Genomic DNA, 23,358 nt, shown 5'->3' with positions numbered 1-23,358 from the left:
GGGGGCTATTTTGTAATAAATGCCACACACTGAATAATGAAATAATGTTTTGAGGATGGCACAATCAATGATATTAGTAGGATTTAACTTTGAATTTCAGTAGCCTTATAGATACAATTTTTTAAGTTATTGATTAGAGCAAGAATTGTACCAGATCTTTTATATACAGGGAAGGTAAAGGAGGTTTACAGTTGTCCATATGGGAGGGAAAAAAAACCCATGCTAGTTAAATAAATAATAATACAAGAATAAACCCTATGTTTTGTGTACTCACAACTGTACCAGGTAAACCTACTTTTGCTGACCCCTTTATAACAGACAAAACTGACTATGAATTGGATCACTTTATTTATTCCTAATAAGTATAGGTTATTATTTTTCCTTCAATTTCTGTTGACCTCTTGAAGCAAAGCTTCAACATTCATTTCAAATCAGGAATAGTAAATCTATTCTATAGTGATGCTTATGTGATGTCCTGTTATTACTTAGGGAAGGTCAAGTAATGAATGTTTATTGAGCACCTATTATATGCCCAACATTGCACTGCAATCCTAGTTAGAATGCTGACAGCCAGTGGTGTCTTAGTGTTGCAAAGCCTTCCCCGTCATAGAGTGTACCCTCCCATGCCCAGCCACAGTCTACTTGGCAGTATCGCTGACAGGCTCTGCCACCACTCAAATGCATCCTCTAATGTGCTCACTAGTGACAGCAAACAGTAACAGCACTTACTAGGTGCCAGGTCTCCTGCACACTCCACACTAACTCGTTTAATTCTCTCCACCACCCTGCAGAGTAGATACTCCATTTTATAGAGTGGAAATCTGAGGCACAAAGCAGTTAAGAAACTTGACCAAGATCAAAGCCACTGAATGGCTGAGCTAAGCTTTGAACCTAGGCAGTCCTGCTCTGTGTCAGTGTATTTAACACGTACTCAGGTGTCTGAGCTGGAAGCTGTTATTGTAATCTGGGTGGGAGCAGGTGAGTGTCTGAATGCAGGGAGGCAGCATGAGTGAGGAAGCGGAGAGCTGAAGTGACAGGGCCAGGATCAGACAGCTAATTAAAAGTAGAATCAAGATTAGATCTCTAAATGAATCTAATTGCTTTTTAACATATATTAATCTGAACAGTATCTATTTGAGGGAAAAGGAGTAATCATATTATTATCAAGTTAGAGCTAGGGTGGCCATATCATATGGTTCATTCCAGGACACTTGGGGGAGTGAAAGTGGCACTATTAAAAAATACACCATAGCACTAGGCACCCTGGTGAAATTGTGGAATTATCCTGGAAAAGAACAAATGGGCACCCCACTCAGCCACAGATGAGGTACTCCTGAAATTTTCTTGGTAGAAATGCCTTATGGCTTCCCATTTTGATTGACAGTTGTGTTGAGTGGGAGAAGAAATAGTCAGGACTTGGTTGCCAGCTGGGATACGTCCAAGGACCAGTACCCCATCCACCTACTCTCCCTTGGCCCACACATGACACTTAAGCCATTGTATTCATTTAGTTGTTTAACAGCGAAAGGATCAAAAGGACTGACTTCATTGTATCAATGCATCTGTTGTAATCTCCTTTGTCTTATGCTTGGTCATTTCTGATTGCTGCCTCCTAGTTGCTGCGCTCTGCTACTGATTGGTCTGCTGGGATAAAGTACCATGAAGAGTCCATCCACACTGCTTACGTCCACGTGATAGAGAACAGCAAGCACTATATCTATATAGAAGTAAGTCTTGCTCGTGTAAATTGCTATGACAACCTTCCTTCCCATCAATACCACACAGAAACAGCAGGGTCCCTGAACTCAGAACCTCCTGTATTAAGTGTATGTTGAGATGTGAAGAGGCCTTGGGCCACGTGAACTTTTACTTCCCCAGCATACCTGACATTTGTTTTGCATTTTCATTAACTCAGGACTCTAATAGGAGTCCCCAGATCCCTGTTATTAAATGTGGCAACTCATTGTAATATTATTAGCCAGGTATTCCCCAACATGGATGTATAAGTTTAGATTTGGCTGGAGTTGGAGGGTGAAGTGTGAGGCACGTACTGCTTCAGGGGAGCAGGCACAGGGGTAAGTTGTTAAAATAGAGACCCCTGGATGCCACTGGTTCGGGGATGTTTGCGTAGGAGAGTGCAGCAAAGGAACGTGGAAAAGGGAGACGCAAGAATATTGAGGGCAGGTACCACCTTCCTCAGTTCTGTGTGAACAACTATTTATTACAAAGCTTTTGCAGATCCCAGAGTTTGTGTTCAAAGAATAGGAGGAAATCTAGGGGACACTGGGTTTACTCTGGGAACTTTACTAGCACTTCCTAGTCCCTCCTAAGCGACCTCGGAGCACTTGGAAAATCCTGACAAAATAAAAAGTCATGACAATGCAACAATCAGAGCACATCTCCTTCCTATATGTTAGTCTTTTCTTTTCCACTGAGTATTGTAAAAATGTATGGAGGGAAATGCAGTAGCTGGAGAAAATCATTCTAGCCCTTTCTTCCTCCCCCTTGAGTTTTGGCCCTCTCCCCTTCCACCCAGTGACAGTTTATTCAAGGCAAGTAGGAAAGAATTAGAGATTTATTTATTTCACAGACATGGAGAAAGAGAAGACTGATTAAAAATATTGGCAGGCTGAATGCAATGTGGTATCCCGGATGGGATCGTGCAACAGAAAAAGGACATTACTGAACTCTGGATAAAGTCTGGAGTTTAGTAATGCTGATATGATTAGTGTAACTGACTTCAAAATGTTTTAACATAATAATGTGAGTTGTTAACAGCTGGCTCACCCATTACCCAGAATCCTTTTGCTTTATCTCTTTTTGGTAGCAGTAAGTCAGCTTTTCTTATTAGTGATACCCCAGTACTAGCGAGATCAGTAATGCCATGATGATACTAGTACACATGGGTGAAGATAATAACCAGGTTGACACACCTCTAGGCAAGGTAAGCGGTCAGCATTCATCCTGCTCTCCCCACAAAAGAAGTAAGGACATGACATGTGGCCAGTGTGTGTTATAGCTGCTGAGCAATGCTAAGCTTCTCTGTAATATAAATTCAGAAAAACAAACATGGTTTGGTTGCCACTGAGATTTTGATTGTTGGATGCCCTAAGGCAGCGGTCCTCAACCTGTGGGTCGTGACCCCTTTGGTGGTCGAACGACCCTTTCACAGGGTTCACCTAAGACCATCCTGCATATCAGATATTTACATGACGATTCATAACAGTAGCAACATTACAGTTATGAAGTAGCAACGAAAATAATTTTATGGTTGGGTCACAACATGAGGAACTGTATTTATTTATTTATTTATTTATTTATTTATTTATTTATTTATTTTTAGTTTTATTGCTTAAAGTATTACAAAGGGTATTACATATGTCTCCTTTTCCCCCCCCACCCTTGACAATCCCCAGGCCTCCCCTACCCACCAGTGCCTTATGTCCATTGGTTATGCTTATATGCATGCATATAAGGAGGAACTGTATTTAAAGGGCCAGAAGGTTGAGAACCACTGCCCTAAGGGGAAACACATTCTCAAATGAGTTCTGCACAGTGTTCTCTTGGAAATTTGTCTTCTGGAGGCAGTTTACAGATTTAGGCACTTAAGTGTAAAAAACATGTATAGTAATAAACATGATAATGTTGCAGAGGGATGATAATATATTGTCTCATTGCTTATATATCTCTTTAAGATGATTACCAAAGGTTACTTGGTGATGACTCTACTTTGTTATAGGTGTATTATAACAATGTCTAAATAAAATATGTAATAGTGATAATATTTGTATCTAATTTTTTACATTCCTCTATGCAGCAGCTAAATCTTTTATACCATTATAATAATGTTGTATCCTAGTTTTTTAGTAGTAGTATTGTAGAATGTTTTATAGATGCATAAATAAGAGAAGTACTTAAACAAAAAAGATATAACAATATTTCTCTTTCTATTTTATTGGTATACATACAAGAGATTTTAAGCTACTTAAAATAGAAGTTGAGGAATTATAAGAGACTCAAATAAATGATCTAAAGCCAAAGCATATACTAGTTAATAGTGGAGAAAGGGTGGAGAAAATTAGATCATGGCTCTGCCATCTACCTGTTATAAAGTAGACTTGGCATAAGATAGAATGTTTGCTGACAGAATTTTTTATTAAATTTATTGGGGTGACATTGGTTAATAATATTATATAGGTTTCAAGTATATAATCTATAATAATAAAAGCATAATATGCTAATTAGACCAGATGACCTTCCGGATGAAGCCGGGGCTGCAAGGAAAGCCCGGGTCCTGGGTGACAGAGGGAAGCCAGTGCCGGCAGCCGGGGGAAGGAAGGCCTACTCTTGCACGAATTTCATGCACTGGGCCTCTAGTTCTATATAATACATCATTTGTATATTATATTGTGTGTTCACCACCCCAAGTCAAGTCTCCTTCTGTTGCCATTTATCCTTCTTCACCCTCTTCTACCTCCCCCATCCCCCTTCCCCCTGGTAATCACCATATGGTAGTCTGTCTATGAGGTTTTTTGTTGTTGTTTAATTCCTTTACCTTTATCACTCAGCTGCCCCTCTCCCTCCCCTCTGCCAGCTGTCAGCCTGTTCTCTGTATCTAGCCAAGATATAATTTTTAATCATAAGCATTTATGCAATGTGTGAATCTGAAAAAAATTCGATGTCCCTTAAATTTGGAATGTTCCTACCACTCTAAAAACATAGCCTGCAAGGAATGTGCATGATGAAATAATTGTTTAGCCATTCGCTAAACTAAGATGCTACCACCTGTTATTACCTGGGAATGCATAGGATCCAGAGTGAGATGAGGTTTCTTTTATTCTGTGTTTACTTTCCTCAGGTGATTTCAGGGGTCAGAACATGTCTGCTATGTGAAATGTTTTTTTTTAATATCAATCTAGAGTATGTTATACACCACATTTCCATATATATTACTAAGATATGAAAGACTTACATGGTTATCCTATTGATTTTTCATAGAACCAGTTTTTTATAAGCTGCGCAGATGACAAGGTTGTGTTCAACAAGATAGGCGACGCCATTGCCCAGAGGATCCTGAGAGCTTACAGGTACAGTGCTTGGCATTTTGGCAGGAGTGTGACTGAAGATCTTGCATTTACTGCTAAAAAGACTTTTTGAAGGCCCATTTTTAAAAAACTGTCTTTTTCTAGCAGGCATGATTTAGTTCAGCGAGCAGTAGGTTATTGATTCCTTAAGTCTGAGTCAGTGACCGAGAACTTTTGAGTCCATTTTTTGAGGGAATGTGAATTCTTCCAGAGCACAGTCATTTTTTCCTGGCAGGTCTCTTTCCCACGCAGATTTGTGATCTGATTTTTTTTTTAATAGCAGGCAGTGAGCTGTGTTTACTTAAAAACCAAAACAAAATAGTTATAATGTTTTTCTGTGAGTTATATTTAAATTCTTGTTATCATCTGTCTTATTTCTTCAGCTCATGGGATTATTTCTTTACTAACACTTTTATTCAAATGTAACTCACATGCCATGCAATCTACCCACTTGAAGTCTACAATTCAGTGAATTTTAGGATTTTCACAGAGTTGTGAAAATCAAATTTAGAATATTTCCATCACCCCAGGAAGAAACCTCATACCTTTGTCATTGCTCATTCCTTTTCCCCTTAGCCCCTTGCAACCACTAATCTACTTTCTTTTCTGTAGACATGCCTGGTCTGGACATTTTATATAAATAGAATCATATAATATGTGTTCTTTTGTGATTGACTTACTTCACTTAGCTTAATATTGTCAAGGTTCATTTGTGTTATATAATGTATCAGTATTTTATATATTTTGATTGTCAGATAATATTCTGTTATCTGGACATACTACAGTTTATTTATCTATTTTCAGTTGGTGGATAATTGGGTTGTTTTCACTTGTTGGTTATATAAATAATGCTGCTATAAACATTCCATACTAGTTTTTTATGCAGGTATGTTTTCATTACTCTAGGGATAGAACTGCTGGATTATATGGTAACTCTTAAACAAACAATTTGAGGACCTGCCAAGATGTTTTCAAAAGTGACCCTACCCTTTTACATTCCCACATTGTATGAGAGCTCCAATTTCTCTACATCATTGCCAATACTGATTATCTGTCTTTTTTTTATTATTATTATAGCCATTCTTGTAGGTGTGAAATGGTATCTCATTGTGCTTTTGATTTGAATTTCCCTAATGACTTATGATGTTGAGTTTTTTTTCTGTTATTATTAGCCAGTTATGAGTTATCTTTGGAGAAATGTCAATTGAGAGTCCTTGCCCATGTTTCAGTGAGGTTGTCTCCTTGTTGAATTATTAAGAGTTCTTTATATATTTTGGATACGAGTATCATATCAGGTTTATGATTTGCAAATATTTTCTCCCACTCAGTGTGTTTTCTTTTTGCTTTCCTGATAGTATCCTTTGAAACACACACACACAAAATTAATTTGGTAAAGTCCAATTTATCTATGTTTTTTTTTATTGCTTTGGTATCAGAGCTCCAAAACCAATGCCCAATCCAGGACCATGAGTCTTTACTTCTCTTCTTTTCTAAGAATTTTATAGTTTTAACTCTAACATTGAGGTCTTTGATCCATTTTGTGTTATTTTCTGTGCATGGTGGGAAGTAGAGTTTCAGTTTTATTCTTTTGCATGTGGGTATCCAGTTGTTTCAGCACCATTTGTGGAAAAGCCTATTCTTTCCCCACTGAATTATCTTGGTCCCCAGGTCTATTTCTTGCTATGGCTGACTTTAGCTCTGTGTAAAAACAGCAAATCAAACAAACAAAACCATTCCATTTTTTTCACTTCAATTCATTGAACAGTGGAGAATGTTAAATACATACCCATCTGGGGATTAAAACATTTTTTGACTTCCAGTGGTACTTACTATATTTTCTTCACATAACATATGAAGATTTTTAGACCTAAAAACATTTAGTAACAGTAACTACCAGCATTTTACGTGGTTAATAACAGTTTATTTATACAGACTCTTATTGAATCTTCACAACTACTTTTGAAAGTAGATTATACAGGTTTTGTTGCTATTATTATTGTTGTTGTTGTTGTTGCCGTCCCTGTTTTTAGAGTTAAAAAATGATGATGTGACTTTTCTAGGCCACTAACAGCATTAGACAAGAAAGGTTTTGAGTTCAAGTCCTACCCAGTGCCTTCGCCACATCACATAACTCTAATTCATTGATGGCTAGGATTAAGGTCCCCTTTCATAGTTGCCCCAAATTAAGGCAAGAGGATTGGGCCTTTGTTTTTCCCTCCTCCCATTAACCGGTTATTACATGCGGGCTGACTAGGGGAGAAGGGCATGGCCATGGGTGAAGCATGGCCTATGGTGGACAATTCTTGGAGAAGGACTTCCTTGTGAGTAGTCAGTGTCCAACACAGTGGCTGAGGGAATGGTTGTCTCTATCCCACGGGGAGAGCATCTGCGCAGTGCACCAGCACCATAAAACCTACCCCATCCTGCAGGGCGTACAGTGGGCCCCAGCCTTTACTACACATCAGAATCACCTTCAGAGGACCTTTCCAGAAATATAGAGAGCTGGACTCAACTCTAGGCTGAATGGATTTAACTTCCTGGAGTAGGGCCCAGCACCTATACTTTATACTTGTAATGTTCAATAGGTAACTCTAGGGCACAGCCAAGATTGCTTAGTGCGTATCTAGAACAGCGTATATGGTCATAAATATAATGGTCTGTGCTTTTACAGGTGACCTTTGTCCTTTGCTTTCCCACATACTTTTTAAAAGAAAGTCACCGTAGGACCTATTTCTGAGATGACTTTTTTAAAAAAGTCTTGCTTGCAGTTAGACATTCATGTACACAAACATTTCTTGCATTCTTGCCAGCCCTCCAATTCTATGGGTCAATTTATATCGTATTTTCAAAATTACATTATATATCTGTCAACTCTTGCATTTCATGATGCAGGGCTGTCCATTTTATCTAGAAAGCGCATTTGACAAAAAGGAAAAATGATTTTCTCACGAAATTGGAAGAAGTCACATTAAGTTGACAAGTGAGCTCATTGGGCTGAGCAGTGAGTCATGAATTTTGGAGATGTGAACAGGTCATAAGGAGAGTAGCTTGTGCGTCCTCAGACTCCACTTCACTCATCCCAGTTATTAGTTCCCTAGAGTGCATGGTCTCATAAGTACCTGTAAGATTTCTTCTTAAGTGTTCGGGAGCCTGGAAAAATACTGTTCCTTCGTGTATTGCTCTGTCTTTAAAAATATGGACTACTTCTAAAATCATAGCATTTATGGCTGGAAGGAACCGTAAGCTACTTTCTGATTGAACATTTCCTGGTGAGACTGTGGGCTGCTTCTGAAAGGAAAAGGAATCCAAGAGAGCATGGAAAGGTAGCTTCTGTTGCAGGTCATGTCACAGGCTTTGAGGTTCACAGAACGCATTCAAGACTGGCAATTTCCCCTACCCGGGTAGCTCAGCTAGTTAGAGTGTCGTCCCAATATGCCAAGGCTGTGGGTTCGATTCTCGGTCAGGTCATATACAAGAATCAACCAGTGAATGCATAAATAAGTGGAACAACAATCAATGTCTCTCTTTCTCTAAATAAATAAATAAGTAAACAAACAAACAAACAAATCTTAAATAAATAAAATAACAAAGACTGGCAATTTCAAGCTTACTCTGTAGACAATAGAAAACAAGTTGATCAAATTTCAAATTAGCTGTGGGTCCTTTAACTCTGATATCTCCAGCCTCACTTCCTTTGATAGTCACATTTCAAAATGGTATGTCTATCACACTTTCAAAGTTTTAGTCGATTTACACACATATTCTGGAAATATATTTTACATTTTCTCCTTCTCTGTATCTCCACATTATTGTTCCTCTCCTGTGTTAATTGCACCTATAAAATATATTTCCATTTAATGAGTTCAAATCCGTGAGCTTGTATACTTAGGGAAGGTAAAGGTAGACGTGAGAAGCTCACCTTGCAGGCTCCCTGCAGTGGGCCCCCACCTTTTCACTGAGGGCCAGGACAGTGCCACCCCACGCTTTCCCTTCCCCCTCTGCTCATTGGCTTCTCTGCTCTCCACTCTTCTGAGACTCAGAGCTTCCTTGCCAACGTCACGTGCCTAGCAACAGTATAATTTTGGCTGTTGGAAAAAGAATAGAACATAGCGCAAAGCAGATGGAGGGAAATGACAGGCAGCATTCGGCCAGCCTGACCGAGGAACACGGGCTGTCTTCCAGGTCCCTCCCACCCTCGAGAGAAGGAGTCTTTAAATTGCCAACTCCCTCCTTAGGGCTGCGCCTTCATATTTCTGCCTGTGCTGGATCCAGCCCCACCCCAGTTCCCCGAAGTGTGTTCACTGCTGCCCTCACTTCCTCCTGGTTCCTTTTCAACAGCCATAATTCTTTACAGAAACAGGTCTTCACAGAACTTTCATGTTCTGACCCATGACCTAGAGTCTAAGAATATTGTCCATCGTGTGCTGAACTAAGAATAGCTGTGGGAATCTGCAGAAAACAAAAAGGTCTGCTCTAATGCGAACTAGTAAAACTGTCTCAGAGTTGAGACCAGCTCCCAACCCACTTGCAGCCTGTCTTTGACAACTCAAATCTGACCAGAGATCAGGGAGAGGAAATTGATAGGTTTATGCCCTGTTGGAATAAGCCAAAAGATGGAGTAGAACCAACGGATACAGGTAGGGAACATTTTAAAACAGTGGGTGCCGTAAGTGAATGCTTTCTGAGGATGAAGCCATCTTGTTTATGGAAACTGGTAAAAAAGTCAGGAAGTAAGAGAGCGAGTGCATTTTGCACAAAGTTGACACATGCAATGAAAAGGGGAAGTTGATTTAATACCTCTGTACATTAATATTAAGCTGCATTGAAAAATACAACATTAAAATAGATTGAAAAATACACAATTTTGAAAACTTCTCCAACTCTCCGTGCTTCCTGTAACTATAGACAGTGCCAGATAGTGATTGTACTTTGCCCAGGAGTGGGTGGTATGGGGAACATTCCTCTGGGAATCTGAAATTCGGGACCAGGTATCTAGAGACCTGGGTTCTTTCCAACTTTGTTACCTACAGGTATGCGACCTTTTGAGTGTATCAGTTTGCCTTTCTGATACTGCTTTTTAATCACACACACACACAAATCTGCTCTACCTGGCTCATATGAATAGATGCCAAAAAATAAAAAATAAATTAAAACCATCAATTGTCAGTTCATGTAAGAAATTTATTTTGTGATTTCTAGGAAATTCATCATCTGGAAAATGCTAGCTCAGTGTCAATTTGAGCAAGGGAAAAGAAGCACAGTACTCAAATGAACTGCTTCAGATTAATATTTATGTTAGAAACAGAAATGTTTTCATTAAATAGATGTTCAGTGTGCCTTATTTTAAATTATGAAATGGCTATAGCTGGATTAGTAAAACTTACCTGATTTCCTACTGCTGGCACTCCTTCATCCTGAGACAAGTAGAGGCACATTATTGAAACACTGGCTAGAGGTGTTCCCTGCCAGAAATCTATCACTGGCTTCTTCTGGGAATCAGTTTTGAATCCCCCATTATTGATTTCATAACACCCTCCCCCAAAATATAAAATGAAGTGAAAGGTATTCTGGAACATAATGTGAGTTCAGTTTTGCTTTAATTTTAGACACTATTTACTTTATTCTTGTTGATAAGCTTGCTAATTGAAATCACTGGTTGTTAAATGAATAATAATGCTATTTTGAGTTGTTCCACATCCAAGGTGCTGTATATACACTACTTCATTCAGTTCTCACATCGACCTTATGAAGTGGATGCATAATTATTCCCATTCTACAGATGAGGCAGCTGAGGCCAAATGAGATTAGGTAACTTGCAAAATCATACAGCTGTTGATGAGGGGAACTGAGACTGCAGCCACGTCCTTAGGACTTCACCATGTGTTCTTCACCACTAAGCTACATAGCTCCCCTTATTTCAGGGAAGTGGAGAAGTGATCATGTTAAGCCTTCCAGAAGTCTATGAAAGATTCTGTATTCTAAAATAATATAATCAGATGGATATTTTATTTTTTAAAGTAATTGCTTGACAGATAAAAATTTGTTAGGCTTAAAGGAAAATCTACATATTCTGATTACCATATCCTATGATTTGTATACCAAATAGGAACATTGGGTATGTTTCAAAACCACTGTCTAAAAGAAATTTAAACTACAGTTATAATAAAAAGAATTTTAAAAAACACATTCAAATTAAGTATGCCATTTGCTGCTTTCACATTTTTTTTCTTGTGGGATAATTTCTAAGCTCTATAAAATTTCTGGAGAAGAGGTTACATTGGGGCAGAGATGACAACATATCGTGGCAGAACTTCTGATTTAGATCATTTAATTGCTTTTGCTTGATTTCTAAAATATATAAATGGTCATCACAGCAGATAGGTATAAAGATTAGCAGTAGGAGGAGAAGAAGCCAATAATCATTTAGAGAGCCTGAACATGTGCCCTTGCACAGAGAGGAAGGAAGAGAGAGACTCTAAAAAAAAGAGAGAGAATGAAACCATCTGGGTCATGGTGAGAGCAGCTGAATAAAGGATTTTGTAGAATCTTATCTGGGGGCCACTGAGGGACGTGCCTGCCAAAGACTATCACATCCAAGTGAAACCTACATGTTAAGCTAATCCTGAACACGCCTACATTTAAAATCTGGCCATTTTCAAAAGGCAACCAATGAAAAAAATTGTGTGTGTGCACTACAAGATATAGTATGTCATAAAGTATAAGGTCACACATAAAATATTTAAAGACAGTGCTGAATAGGGCCAGCATTTCTAGCTAACTAGAAAAGATTTTAGCCAACTCCCTCATTTACAGATGAGAAAACTGAAACCCAGGAAGATCTATTGCATTTTAAAAGATTTGCCAAACAACATAAAATGGGCTACGTCCCAAACCACTGAGAAACGACAGATCCAATTCTCACATAACTGATACCACTGCAGTAGAACGCTCTCTCCACACAAGACACGAAGGCCCAACCACAATTCTTCTTATTTCTGGAAGCTTTCACTGCTGCAGAATCTACAGCAATGATAGGATTTATAACCAGCTCTTGAAGTTTGCGGCAAAGAAACATGATCAGCAAATCTCAAATTCTCAACAAATAAAGTGTCTTGTCACTGGAGAAGCACAGTGACCTCCTTTGGGACCTTCTTACAGACCCACAGACCCCGCTCCTCCTGGCTGCCCTCTGTGCTGAGGGCAGACCCAGGGGTGCAGGAGGAGGGGTTCACAGAGAGAAGAATGAGGAGGGAAATGAGTAGAGGGAAGCCACTGCTTTGAATTAGTCCTCCCCTTTTAAAGGTACAGATGGCGTTACAGCAATCACAAAAATTAAAAATATTATTAGACATCCCACATTCTCACCACCCTATAAAATTTTATTTTCCCATTTCCTTTTTCGTTCATACTAATATATATCCTGTCTAATAATAGACAAACATGGTAATTGATCGTACCTTCGCTACACCTCCCATTGGCTAATCAGCAAGATATGCAAATTAACCGCCAACAAAGATGGCAGTTAATTTGCATACATAAGCGTGAAGTGGCAGAGTGAAGACTGAAGGCGGCTCTGGCCGGAGCAGTGCAGGCTTGAAGGCGGCTCCAGCCGGAGCAGCGAAGACTGAAGGTGGCTCTGGCTGGAGTGAAGGCCTGAGTCCCAGGTGCCAGAGGAAAACTGGTGCCAGCAGCCAGGGGGAGGGAAGGCCTATTGCACAAATCTTTTCGTGCAGCAGACCTCTAGTGTGTGTGTGTGTGTATATATATATATATATTTTTTTCTTCCTGTTGAATTGTAACTTATTTCCTTTTCCTGTAACTCACCTGAGTTTGTGTCTCAAGTCCATTTCCACAGAATAGAAGGAAATGAAGGTTAGTCACTTCCTTGTAAGTGTGGACAGATTCAGTGATTTTTGTCATTTTGGCTCTGTATTCAGTCAGCCAGGGTGCTGCACACCTCATCCTTGGTATAGATGCTGAGGGGACCTGGATCTTTGGGGAGGGGCTTCCAGCTCTGGGCATTGATCTGTCTCAGGCCTGTTCTGGCTTCAGCTTACTGTGGCATGGGAGCCTCGGCCTTCTCCTGCCATCCCTGCCTTTCGGGCACTTCTCCTCTATTGCTGTCACATCACAAGGGCTGATGGTGTTTCTCTCAGTTCCTCTGGAAGCAAGACTCAAATCCTCAGGGCTCCCATATCTTCATGTAACCCTAACCTTAACCCTAACCCTAACCCTAACCTCCTGTTCTTCCTGGAATTCTGCTTGAAGGAGAAGGACAGAGTTCCTGAACTGATTCTTATTTTTATTTCTTTATACTCCTGTCTCAGCTCAAAGAATATCTAGCTCCCAAATCTAAGAAAGCTGACATCTTTGTGCCCAGGTTCATTTTGAAAGAGCCATGCCTGCTTCTATCTTCAGTCACTGAGTGAAGGAAGTTAACACATTTAAGGGGAAAAATTATTTAACATTTCATAAAAATCAGCCTGTCACATCTGTAACTGTCATGTAATTGTAACTTTGCATTGGGGCCATTTTAACACAGTACCAGAAGTATTTTGCTTTTAGGTCATCAAGTGATCATTTTTAATGGCTGCAAAAATGAGTGGCTACAGCATAATTTTGTTAACCATCCCTCTATTATTGGACATTTATCTCCAATTTTTAGCTATTAGACATAGCACTGCTATACGAGTTAGTGAGTTTTGAAAGAAAAACTTATTTTAACAAAAAGCCTGAGAATGCAATTTTATAAAATTGTTCTGAACTAAAGTGAATAGAGTGATTGCTTGCATGATGGCTGGGTGCCCACGAGCTCTTATCTGGCTTTTAGGATCATAAATAATTCTGCACATTAGGAGCTCTGGTCCTTGCCCTCCGCTGATTGCTGTCATCTGCACCACCCCGACATTCCAGGGTGCAGTGTTTCGGGAGAAATGAGAATCCTCAGCAGCCGGGAACTGTTGTTTTCTGTGAATGGGATAAAGGAAGGAGATTGGACACATTCTTGAATAGAACTTTCTCTTCACTGGCTTAAACCTAACCACAATTTTACAGTTTGAAATCCTAGAGTTCTTTTTTCCCTACAATAGTAAACATCTAAGTCATTTCTGCTAATTTGCTTAACACAGTTTAAAAATTGTATCATTTAGGAAATTCAAGAACTGCATTGTGAAAAAACAAAAAAGAAAGAAAGAAAAGGAGCTAATAAAGTCCCAAGAACAAGACAAGTTGAGTATTCTGATTCTTACAAAGTAAATTTGTAAGAATTTTTTATCTAAAGATATAAGATTTTTACAGGACACGTCTCAATATCTTACATATGAGGTCTCTATTTTGATGTCCTGCTTGCTTTTATAAAACATGAGGATAAAAGGGAACCATCTTTTACAAATAGAGTCACAAACTCTTGATGTTCAGGACCAGCAATACCACTTCTGAAATTTTCCCCACAAAAGTGAAAAAATAATTTTGTGGGTCAGCATACATAGCAAAGTACGTAGTAATTTTGAAATAACAACAACAAAAATTAGAAACAATTTAAGTGTCCACCAATAGAGAACTGGTTTAATATTATGGTATGGATGTATGGTGGCATACTATGTCACTGCTGTTAAAAAATGGGCAACTCTCTATGTACAGAATTTCCAGGATACACTGATAAATGATACAAATAACACTCAGAAAAGTGTGTATAGTATTTTCATATTTGTGTATAAGAAAACAGTACATGTATATGCTTATAAATTCATAGACTATTTCTGAGAAGCATGGAAGATAATAGGAGTTGCTTTAAGGCAGAGGAAATGGACCCAGGAACAAAGGAGAATTTGGGGGAGGGGGTTAAATTATATTTTCAAATTATAAGTTATATTTTTAAATCATATTTATTGGGATGGCATTGGTGTACAATTCTATGATACATTATCTGTATGCTGTATTGTGTGCCCACCATCCAGAGTCAAATCTTCGTCCATCACCATATATTTGATTCCCTTTACCTTTTATTAAACCCCCCTTCCTCTGGTAACTACATACTGTTGTCTGTGTCCATGAGTTTTTATTTGTTTGTTTATCTTGTTTGTTCATTTGTTGTTTCCCATTTTATATCCCACATATACATGAAATGTGATTCTTGACATTTTCTGTCTGACATTTCCCTTGGCATGATAATCTCAAGACACATCCACATTGTCGCAAATGGCAGTATTTCATCTTTCCTTATGGCTGAGTAGTATTCCATTGTATATATGTACCACATCTTCTTTATCCAATCTTCTATCAAAGGACACTTTAGGATAACTGTATGACCCAGCAATGCCATTCCTGGGTGTATACTCAAAATGACTAAAAACAGGGACTCAGATACTGTATGCAAACATTCATTGCAGCATTATTCACAATATCCAAAAGGTGGAAACAACCCAAGTGCCTATAAACAGATGACTGGATAAACAAAATGTGGTTTATACATACAATGGAATATTATTCAGCCATAAGAGGGAAGGAAATTTTAACACATGCTACAACATCAATGAAACTTGAGGACATTATGCTAAGTGAAATAAGTCAGACACAAAAGGACAAATGTTGTATGATTCCACTTAGATGAAATACCTAGAATAGTCAAATCCATAGAGAGAGAAAGGTTACCAGAAGTTGCAGAGAGGGGAAGTAGTGGAGCTATTGCTTAATTATCCCAGATTTTCTTTTTGGGGTCATGAAAGTTTTGGAAGTAGATATTGTCAACAATGGTCATTGGTACTAATTCAACACTAACAGAAATCTCCAATTTGGGGTGCAGTGGAGAAGGAAACTCTATTCAGTGCAAAACAGCTCAACTGTGACACGGCACAGCTGTGAAAACACCAAGGTTATAGAACAGCTCAGTTGTGACGCAGCACGGCTATGAGGTGGCCTTGGGGCCAGGCGGCTTTAGGGCCAGGCCCTCTCCAGCCGCACAGCTCTGCTCTGCTCTTTGCACATCTGCTTTGCACTGCACTGGTCCGCTCCACTGTGCTTTGTCTGCTCTGTGCTACGCCAGTCTGCTCTGCTTTCCTCTGCCAGGGCATCTTCAGTGTTTCAGCTCAGCCGGGAAATGCAGTCTTCAGTCTTTGGAAAGGGAAAGTGAGCTCTTGAAGCCAGAGAAGAGCTGGCTTATATAGACAGAAGTCCTGCCTCTGGTACCTGATTGGCCTGTCCTCATGCAAATAAGGAGTCTAAATCCTTGTTTCCATGAGGACAGTTTGATTGGTCCAAAGCCACTGTCCTGATTGGCCAGAATAGAGCTGCTCTGGTTGGTCAGAGCTGTGCGTCTCTGACTGGATGGGGAAAGCCTCAGTCCTATTGTTCGCTATAGCATTTCAGTAAATTCTTTATCAGGGCTGGCTCAGAGGGCAGAACACAGTGCAGGCAGGCAGTCTAGCGCAGGCTTCTCCCTGAAGTGCAGTTTCCGTGAAAGGCCTCTGTGCAGAAGTGGCTGCTAGGGTTTGTATTTTTTCAATTTGAGTCAAGCTAGCCAACAGGAGCCCTTCTTAGTAGGTGTCTTCTTTCTCAGGGTTCACAGTATCATGATGGTTGCACAACATATGAATGTAATTCATACCACTGAATGGTACACTTAAAAATGGTTAAAAAGGCAAACTATATATTTATACAAAATTAAAGTAAAATGTACTGTAATTTAAAGAAAAATGACCTGTTCAGCTTAACCTTTATTCCCCAGAAACATTCTTACAGCCTGACCTCATCTTTCCAAGAAAATAGTGCCAAGTGCATACCGTGTGCCAGGATCTTTCACTGGACACTGCCAGAAATCCTATATAATAAAAGCCTAATATGCTAAGTGTCCAATCATCTGGTCGTCCGGTCAACCAATCAAAGCTAATGATATGCTAAGGGTGCTCAACTGCTCGCTATGATGTGCACTGACCACCAGGGGGCAGACACTCTGACCAATAGGTTAGCTTGCTGCTGGGGTCTGGCTGATTGGGACTGAGTGAGACGGGCTGGACACGCCCTGGAGCCCTCCCTGGCTGGCCAACCTCTCATGTCCCTCCCTGGCCCTGATCATGCGCTGGTGAGGTCCCTCAGCCTGGCCTTCACCCTCTCTCAATCTGGGACCCCTCAGGGGATGTTGGAGAACAGGTTTCAGCCTGATCCTGCAGGCCAGGCTGAGGGACCCCACTGGTGCACGAATTCGTGCACCAGGCCTCTAGTAGAAAGATATGTGGACATACGTCCTGTATTTCAAAAGAGTTTATCACATGGCCTAGGCAGCAGACATATGTGTCACTATTTTGTAAGGCCAGAGGGGTGAGTAGACGTTCTGGCTTTGTGCCATGGGAGCACAGAGGCGGGAGCAAACCTACTTTGATTGGAAGATCCAGAATGGCTTGACCAAGGAAGGAGCCTTTCAGCTGCCCTGGAAGAAGTGGCATTCTGAGAGCTGGAGAAGGGAATTCCAAACTGAGGGAGCAGATGAGCCAGCCCTCCTTAGTAGGGTGGTGCACCCCTGAGCAAAGGGACGGTGGGTCTGGGCAGATCAGAGCGAAGCTGATTCTGAAAGGCAGTTGAAGCCTGATGGTGTCCGTTTTTAGTGCCCAGTTTAATTGGTTTGGACTTTTCAATACTGTCTCTGGGGAAATAGCTTATGTATTCTTTCTGTTCTTTTCCACTATCCTATTCACCATTTAGGGATGTGAGCCTCTTACCCTTATCAGAGAGAACTTGAACAGTTTAACATTTTGTTAATGGTTTATTTTCCACCTCAAACTATGTTTGCCATCTAGTGATTAGTCCATGCCATTACAACAACCATTCCAAATTCCTGGTTTCTCAGCGCCAGTTAAGCCTTCAGACTCCTGTTGGCTGTCACTTCTACCCTGAACTTCACTTACTGCATGTCCTGCCACATACATTGACATTTACAGACATCAGTAATGAAATCTGACCACTCAGAGAGGAGTGATAATATTCACATGAAAGAAAATGCAGTTGTTTAGGAGAAATGAATGTTAGAAATTATTATGAAAAGTTTAAGTAGGATCTGATTTGAAAGTTAGGCAGTAGCAGCACCTTTGTGTGACTATAGACACTGAGACATGCAGCTGAGACTCCAACCACATTGGGTTCCACAGTCATTCCCGGGCTTTCTCTTCTTCGTGTGTCTCTTCCAAATGAAGACAAAGACTTTTAACAACTTTGCCTCCAAATGGGCAATACCTGTTTGAACATACTTCTCCAAAGTTCTGACTTTCTGACTATAGATCAAAGTAAGGAGCCGCACGTTCTTCTATTTGTGACATCATTGAGTAGCTAAGTCTACCCAACAGCATTTCTTTCAAAGGCTGTCGTTAATCAGCTGGGAGAGTGGGACAAAAAAATACTGTTACATATGCAGGGGATTTAAAATCATCAATCACCCAGAATTCTTGAAGGACCCAGGGAAACATTTAGCCTCTAAACCAGAGCTTTCAGAGCTGAGTTAGTTTCTAAACAATGATGATTTCTGCATCATTGGAAATTAGTCTAGTAGGTCCAGTATGTCTTTTTGCCTCAGAGATCTAAGCTATGGGAAATCATTTACTCGACAGCTATTAACTGAATGCCTATTTGCCCGTCTCTGAGCTAGGATATAACTATAGATATAACATGTTACACATAAAATTATTATGAAAGTCTTTTTGAAAATTTTGTTATAGTCTCTCTCCTCCCCTCCTCCCCACACCCCCCGCCCCCTCCCGCACCTTCCATGGGATCCAAGCAAGGCTTTCTTGCAGTGGATTTTGAACTAGGAGGATTATGTTGTGGGTACAATTCCCACTTTACTGCCAAGGCCACTTATTTTTCAGTTTGTTATGAACTGTTAGCCTGGAAAATAGCTTCTGGCCTCCAATCCAAAAGCAGCCCTGAAGCCTTGAGATGGGATAGAATGCACTGTAGGAAGCCATCGGCTGAGTCTCTAACCATGTGAGGGGCTTGGCTGGCATTTTAAACTGTTGCTGTATGTATCTTGTTGTTGTTGTTGAATCTGTCTGCCTCTGATTTTTGCAGGGAAGGCCGGAGATACCGGGTGTATGTTGTGATACCGCTTCTGCCAGGGTTTGAAGGAGACATTAAAACGGGCGGAGGAAACGCTCTCCAGGCGATAATGCACTTCAACTTCAGGTGCCAGCATCCTAGTGTGGTCTGTTTTCAGCTTTCAATCAGCCATGCCCATAAGCTGGTGAAAGGAATGGAAATGTTTGTCTACATCTATTCAGTGGAGTGTTGAACAAATGAACACTTTTCTTTTTTAACTCTGAATCTTGGCCTGTTTACTAGTTGGTAAAATTCAAATAGAACATAAAATCATAAAGGGTAGGCCTATGACACATGGCAAGTATAAAAAAACTAAAATAGTCTCGTTTATATTTGTTGCCTAGTATATATGTACATATAATATTTATAATATATATAAAATATATAGTATACTATTGTAAATATAAAATAATGTATAATAAATATTACATATAAATATAATGTAAAATATAAAATATATGGAGTTATTGTCTCCATTTATAATATACATATTTATATATACTAAAGAACTAAAATATTAGTCTCCTTTATATTCACAAATATTTTATATGTATATATATATTTATGTATAATAAATATACATATAGAGACAAGGACTTTATATATTATATAAAATATATGTATAAAAATATATATACCTATTGATTTTTAAATTATTGTTAAAGCTACCAAATAGTTACTGAATTTTCTATATTCTTTGCAGTTATATAGAAAAAATGCTTAAAATGCTATGATTTGTGCAAGTTTGTTTATGATTTTCTAGGTAGTAAATCCTTCAACAAGGTTGTAATAATAGTCTCTACTAGATGCATGAAGGTTCTTTCCTAGCTCCTGAAATTTTAATTCTTTTTCTCTACCACTTTTAGCTAAAATTATAGGGAAAGTGGTTAAGTTCTATTCTTGATATTCTAAAAAGCAGTGAATAGGCACTGCTCAAAAAGACACTTGAGCCCTGGCTGGTTTGGCTCAGTGGATGGAGTGTTGGCCTGCGGACTGACAGATCCTGGGCTCGATTCCGGTCGAGGGTGCATGCCTGGGTTGCAGGCTCAATCACCAGTGGGGGGCGTGCAGGAGGCAGCCAATCCATGATTCTCTCTCATCATTGATGTTTCTATCTCTCTCTCCCTCTCCCTTTCTCTCTGAAACCAATAAAACATATATATATATATTTTTAAAGGCACTTGAGGCTTCAGCCTTGGCCAGTGGAGCATCATGAAGAGGGTTGAGGGGGACTAGCTGGTGGACAGGTGGGGAGAGGCAGCTTCTCTCTGGGTCACGTAGCTGGGAAAGAGAATAGGAGTGAAGAGGCAGTGGACAGCCTGGGCATGGCTCCAGGTCCCAGCTATAAGCTCTGTAACCTGAGATACAAAAGAAACCTACTCAAGATCCCACTTTTAATAACACAAAGCGAAGAACAGAATCTGGGTATTTTCTTTTAATAGCCCTTGTTTTCCAAAGCGCCTGTAGTCGACCACTTTGATAATCAAACCTTTTTTAGAGGACAAAGGAGACCTCACAGAACCCCCAGTATATAGAGCAAAAAAAGGTTTGGAGCCTTCATCAAATTAGGGGTGGGGGCTTAGATGCCTTTCTACTGGTTCCCCCTTCCTAGTGGAACCCCCTGTAGGATCTGAGGGTCTTCTGTGCACAGTTTGAGTATCCCATTGTGGTGGAAATATATATATATATATATATATATATATATATATATATATATATATATATATTAATCTTCTTATTTTATTCAGACTTTTCAAGCCTCTGTCTGTCTGCTGGGGTTTCAAGTAAAGATTTTTTTTGGTTTGTCTCTTTCTTGAGGAATTTTGCCTAGTTACAGTATGAGAGAACTTTCACTGTGGTTTGGTCTATACACTCAGATTGAAGATTTGCCCATTTCTACTATTATCTGATTTATAACATGACAAACAAAGCTTTTCAAGTATTTAAGGCCCTGACATAATGTTTAATCAGCTATTAACCACCTTATTTGCCATTCTAATGTTATTTTTGGAATATTGTCAATTGTAATTATTTTTTGTGATTATTTTCTTGGGTTTGAACCAGCTGAATAAAATAACATGCTTGGCTTTTGTTCAGCAACTAAAACTATAACCTTTTATTTTGCAAAACATCTCTATTTGCTGGCATAATCTTTAATAATATCAGCATTTCCCAGGCATAGCTGTATTTTAAATTACTTTCATAAAGCAAGCAGATGAAGCATAGGATTTTTTGTTTTGTCAGTCTTTACAATTCATAGACTGTTATCAGAGTCTTGAGAAACAAAATCATTAATAGTCAGTTATTTGAGACTATATTTTTCACTTTTAAGGGGTTTGCCAACTTTACAGAGAGCACAAGTATAATAGTTTCTTTAATTATAAAATTATTCTGCTAAAACTTTGCCCTTTTTACCTCTGAAAGCAATGTGATTGTGTAAGTATTCTTATCTATTGAGGCATTCTAAATTTATCTTCACTGTCAACAAATTTCCTAAAAAGGAAAATTCATTCATAATCCATCTTTTAAAAATAACATCTTTCTGAAATAAATTTTATGATTTTTCCTTTTACCCACCTCAAAACAACTACCTTGTTCCATCAGTAGCATTACAAAAGTGGTAGTTATTGTTTTCATGTTTTAGATTTTTTAAAAAATCTATGTAGCATATTTTCTCAAAAGCACTTGTTCTGTTTTTACCTGGATTAGGACTAAACCCTGCAAATTGGGATTAGTTCCTTTGCAACCTCCATAATGATTTTCTTTCTTTACATATTTTAGGACCATGTGCAGAGGAGAAAATTCCATCCTTGGACAGTTAAAAGTAGAGCGTAAGTAACTGCTTTTCTTTTCCTCCATGGCTGTTTTTGCAATTCTGAGAATTGTCATAATTTGACCTGTCTGACAGTTTGAAAGTCATTAAAATAACTAGTTTAACTATGTTCAAAGAACTAAAGGAAATGATGTGTAAAGAACTAAAGGGAGTATAAAAGCAAAATCTTCTCAATTAGAGACTATGGAAAAGGAGAATTTTTAAATTAAAATGTTTCCATAAAAGTCTTTTTATAGAAAAAGAAGTAATGACATACAGGGTGGAGCAAAAGTAATAATACAAGACTAAACTCTGCATTTCATGTGCTCACAACTATAAACCTACTTTTTCCCATCCCTGTATAAATCTTGAAGTTGAAAAGTATAATAACCAAAATAAAATGCACATTAGAGGGGCTCAGTAGTAGATCAGAGCAAGCAGAAGAATCAACAAACTCGATGATAGGTTCATTGAGAGTATTCAGTCTGATGGGACAGAAAAGAAAAATAATGGAGAAAAATGTATAGAGCCTTAGGGACCTGTAAAACATCACGAAGCACACCAGCATAATGGGAGTCCCAGAAGGAGAAGAAAGAGAAAAAAGTGCAGATAGAATATTTAAAGAAATAACAACTGAAAACGTCCCCCAAAACATGAATCTACACATCCAAAAAGCTCAACAAAATCTAAGTAAGATGACTTTAAAGAGATCTACACCAAAACAATCATAATCAAAATAGTGAAAGACAAAGATAAAAAGAGAATCTTGTAAGCAGCAAAGGTGAAGCAAATAATCAGTAAGATTAATAACCAATTTCTGATCAGAAACCATTCTGTCATTTTTTTATAATGTCCTTTATAACAAAAAAAATGTTTATTTTTGATGAAATTTATCTATTTTATTGGTTTTTGTTTTTGGTGTACAATCCAAGCAACCGTTGCTGAGTCCATTATGGAAGAAAATGTTTGTAAAGCATATATCTAGTAAGGAATTGGTATCCTGAATATATAAAGAACATTTAGAAGTCAACAATAAAAAGAATAATTCAATTTTAAAATGGGCTAAGGTGGAGCTCCATTGGCGCAATCGGTTAGCGCGCAGTACTTATAAAATGGGCTAAGGATCTAAGTAGACATTTCTCCAAAGAAGATATACAAATGGTCAATAATCACATGAAAAGATGCTCAACATCACTAGTCATTAGGGAAATTCAAATAAAAACTACAAGATACAACTTCATACCCACCAGAATGGCTATAATTTAAAAAATAAAAAAGTCATTGAAAGAATATGGAGATATTAGAACCCTCATATGGCACATTACTGTTGGGAACTCAAAACTGTTCAAGCTCTTTGGGAAGCAGTTTGATAATTCTTCAAAA

The 23,358-nt window shown here is 38.8% G+C and overlaps 1 protein-coding gene across 3 annotated transcripts in view; it reads left to right on the top strand.

The window, feature by feature from the left end:
- Positions 1 to 23,358, top strand: part of PLD1 (phospholipase D1) — a 199,411-nt gene that overhangs the window by 145,327 nt on the left and 30,726 nt on the right. For all 3 annotated transcript variants that reach the window (XM_059687037.1, XM_059687038.1, XM_059687036.1), the window contains 4 exons: positions 1,617 to 1,727; positions 4,999 to 5,087; positions 19,137 to 19,250; positions 21,945 to 21,994. In XM_059687037.1, the coding sequence (XP_059543020.1) occupies positions 1,617 to 1,727; positions 4,999 to 5,087; positions 19,137 to 19,250; positions 21,945 to 21,994 (364 nt within the window). The remainder of the gene's footprint in view (positions 1 to 1,616; positions 1,728 to 4,998; positions 5,088 to 19,136; positions 19,251 to 21,944; positions 21,995 to 23,358) is intronic.

This window comes from Myotis daubentonii, chromosome 3 (genome assembly GCF_963259705.1).
Source record: "Myotis daubentonii chromosome 3, mMyoDau2.1, whole genome shotgun sequence".
In the NCBI taxonomy this organism is placed as follows: Eukaryota; Metazoa; Chordata; class Mammalia; order Chiroptera; family Vespertilionidae; genus Myotis; species Myotis daubentonii.
This window is presented reverse-complemented; position numbering and strand designations above follow the sequence as displayed.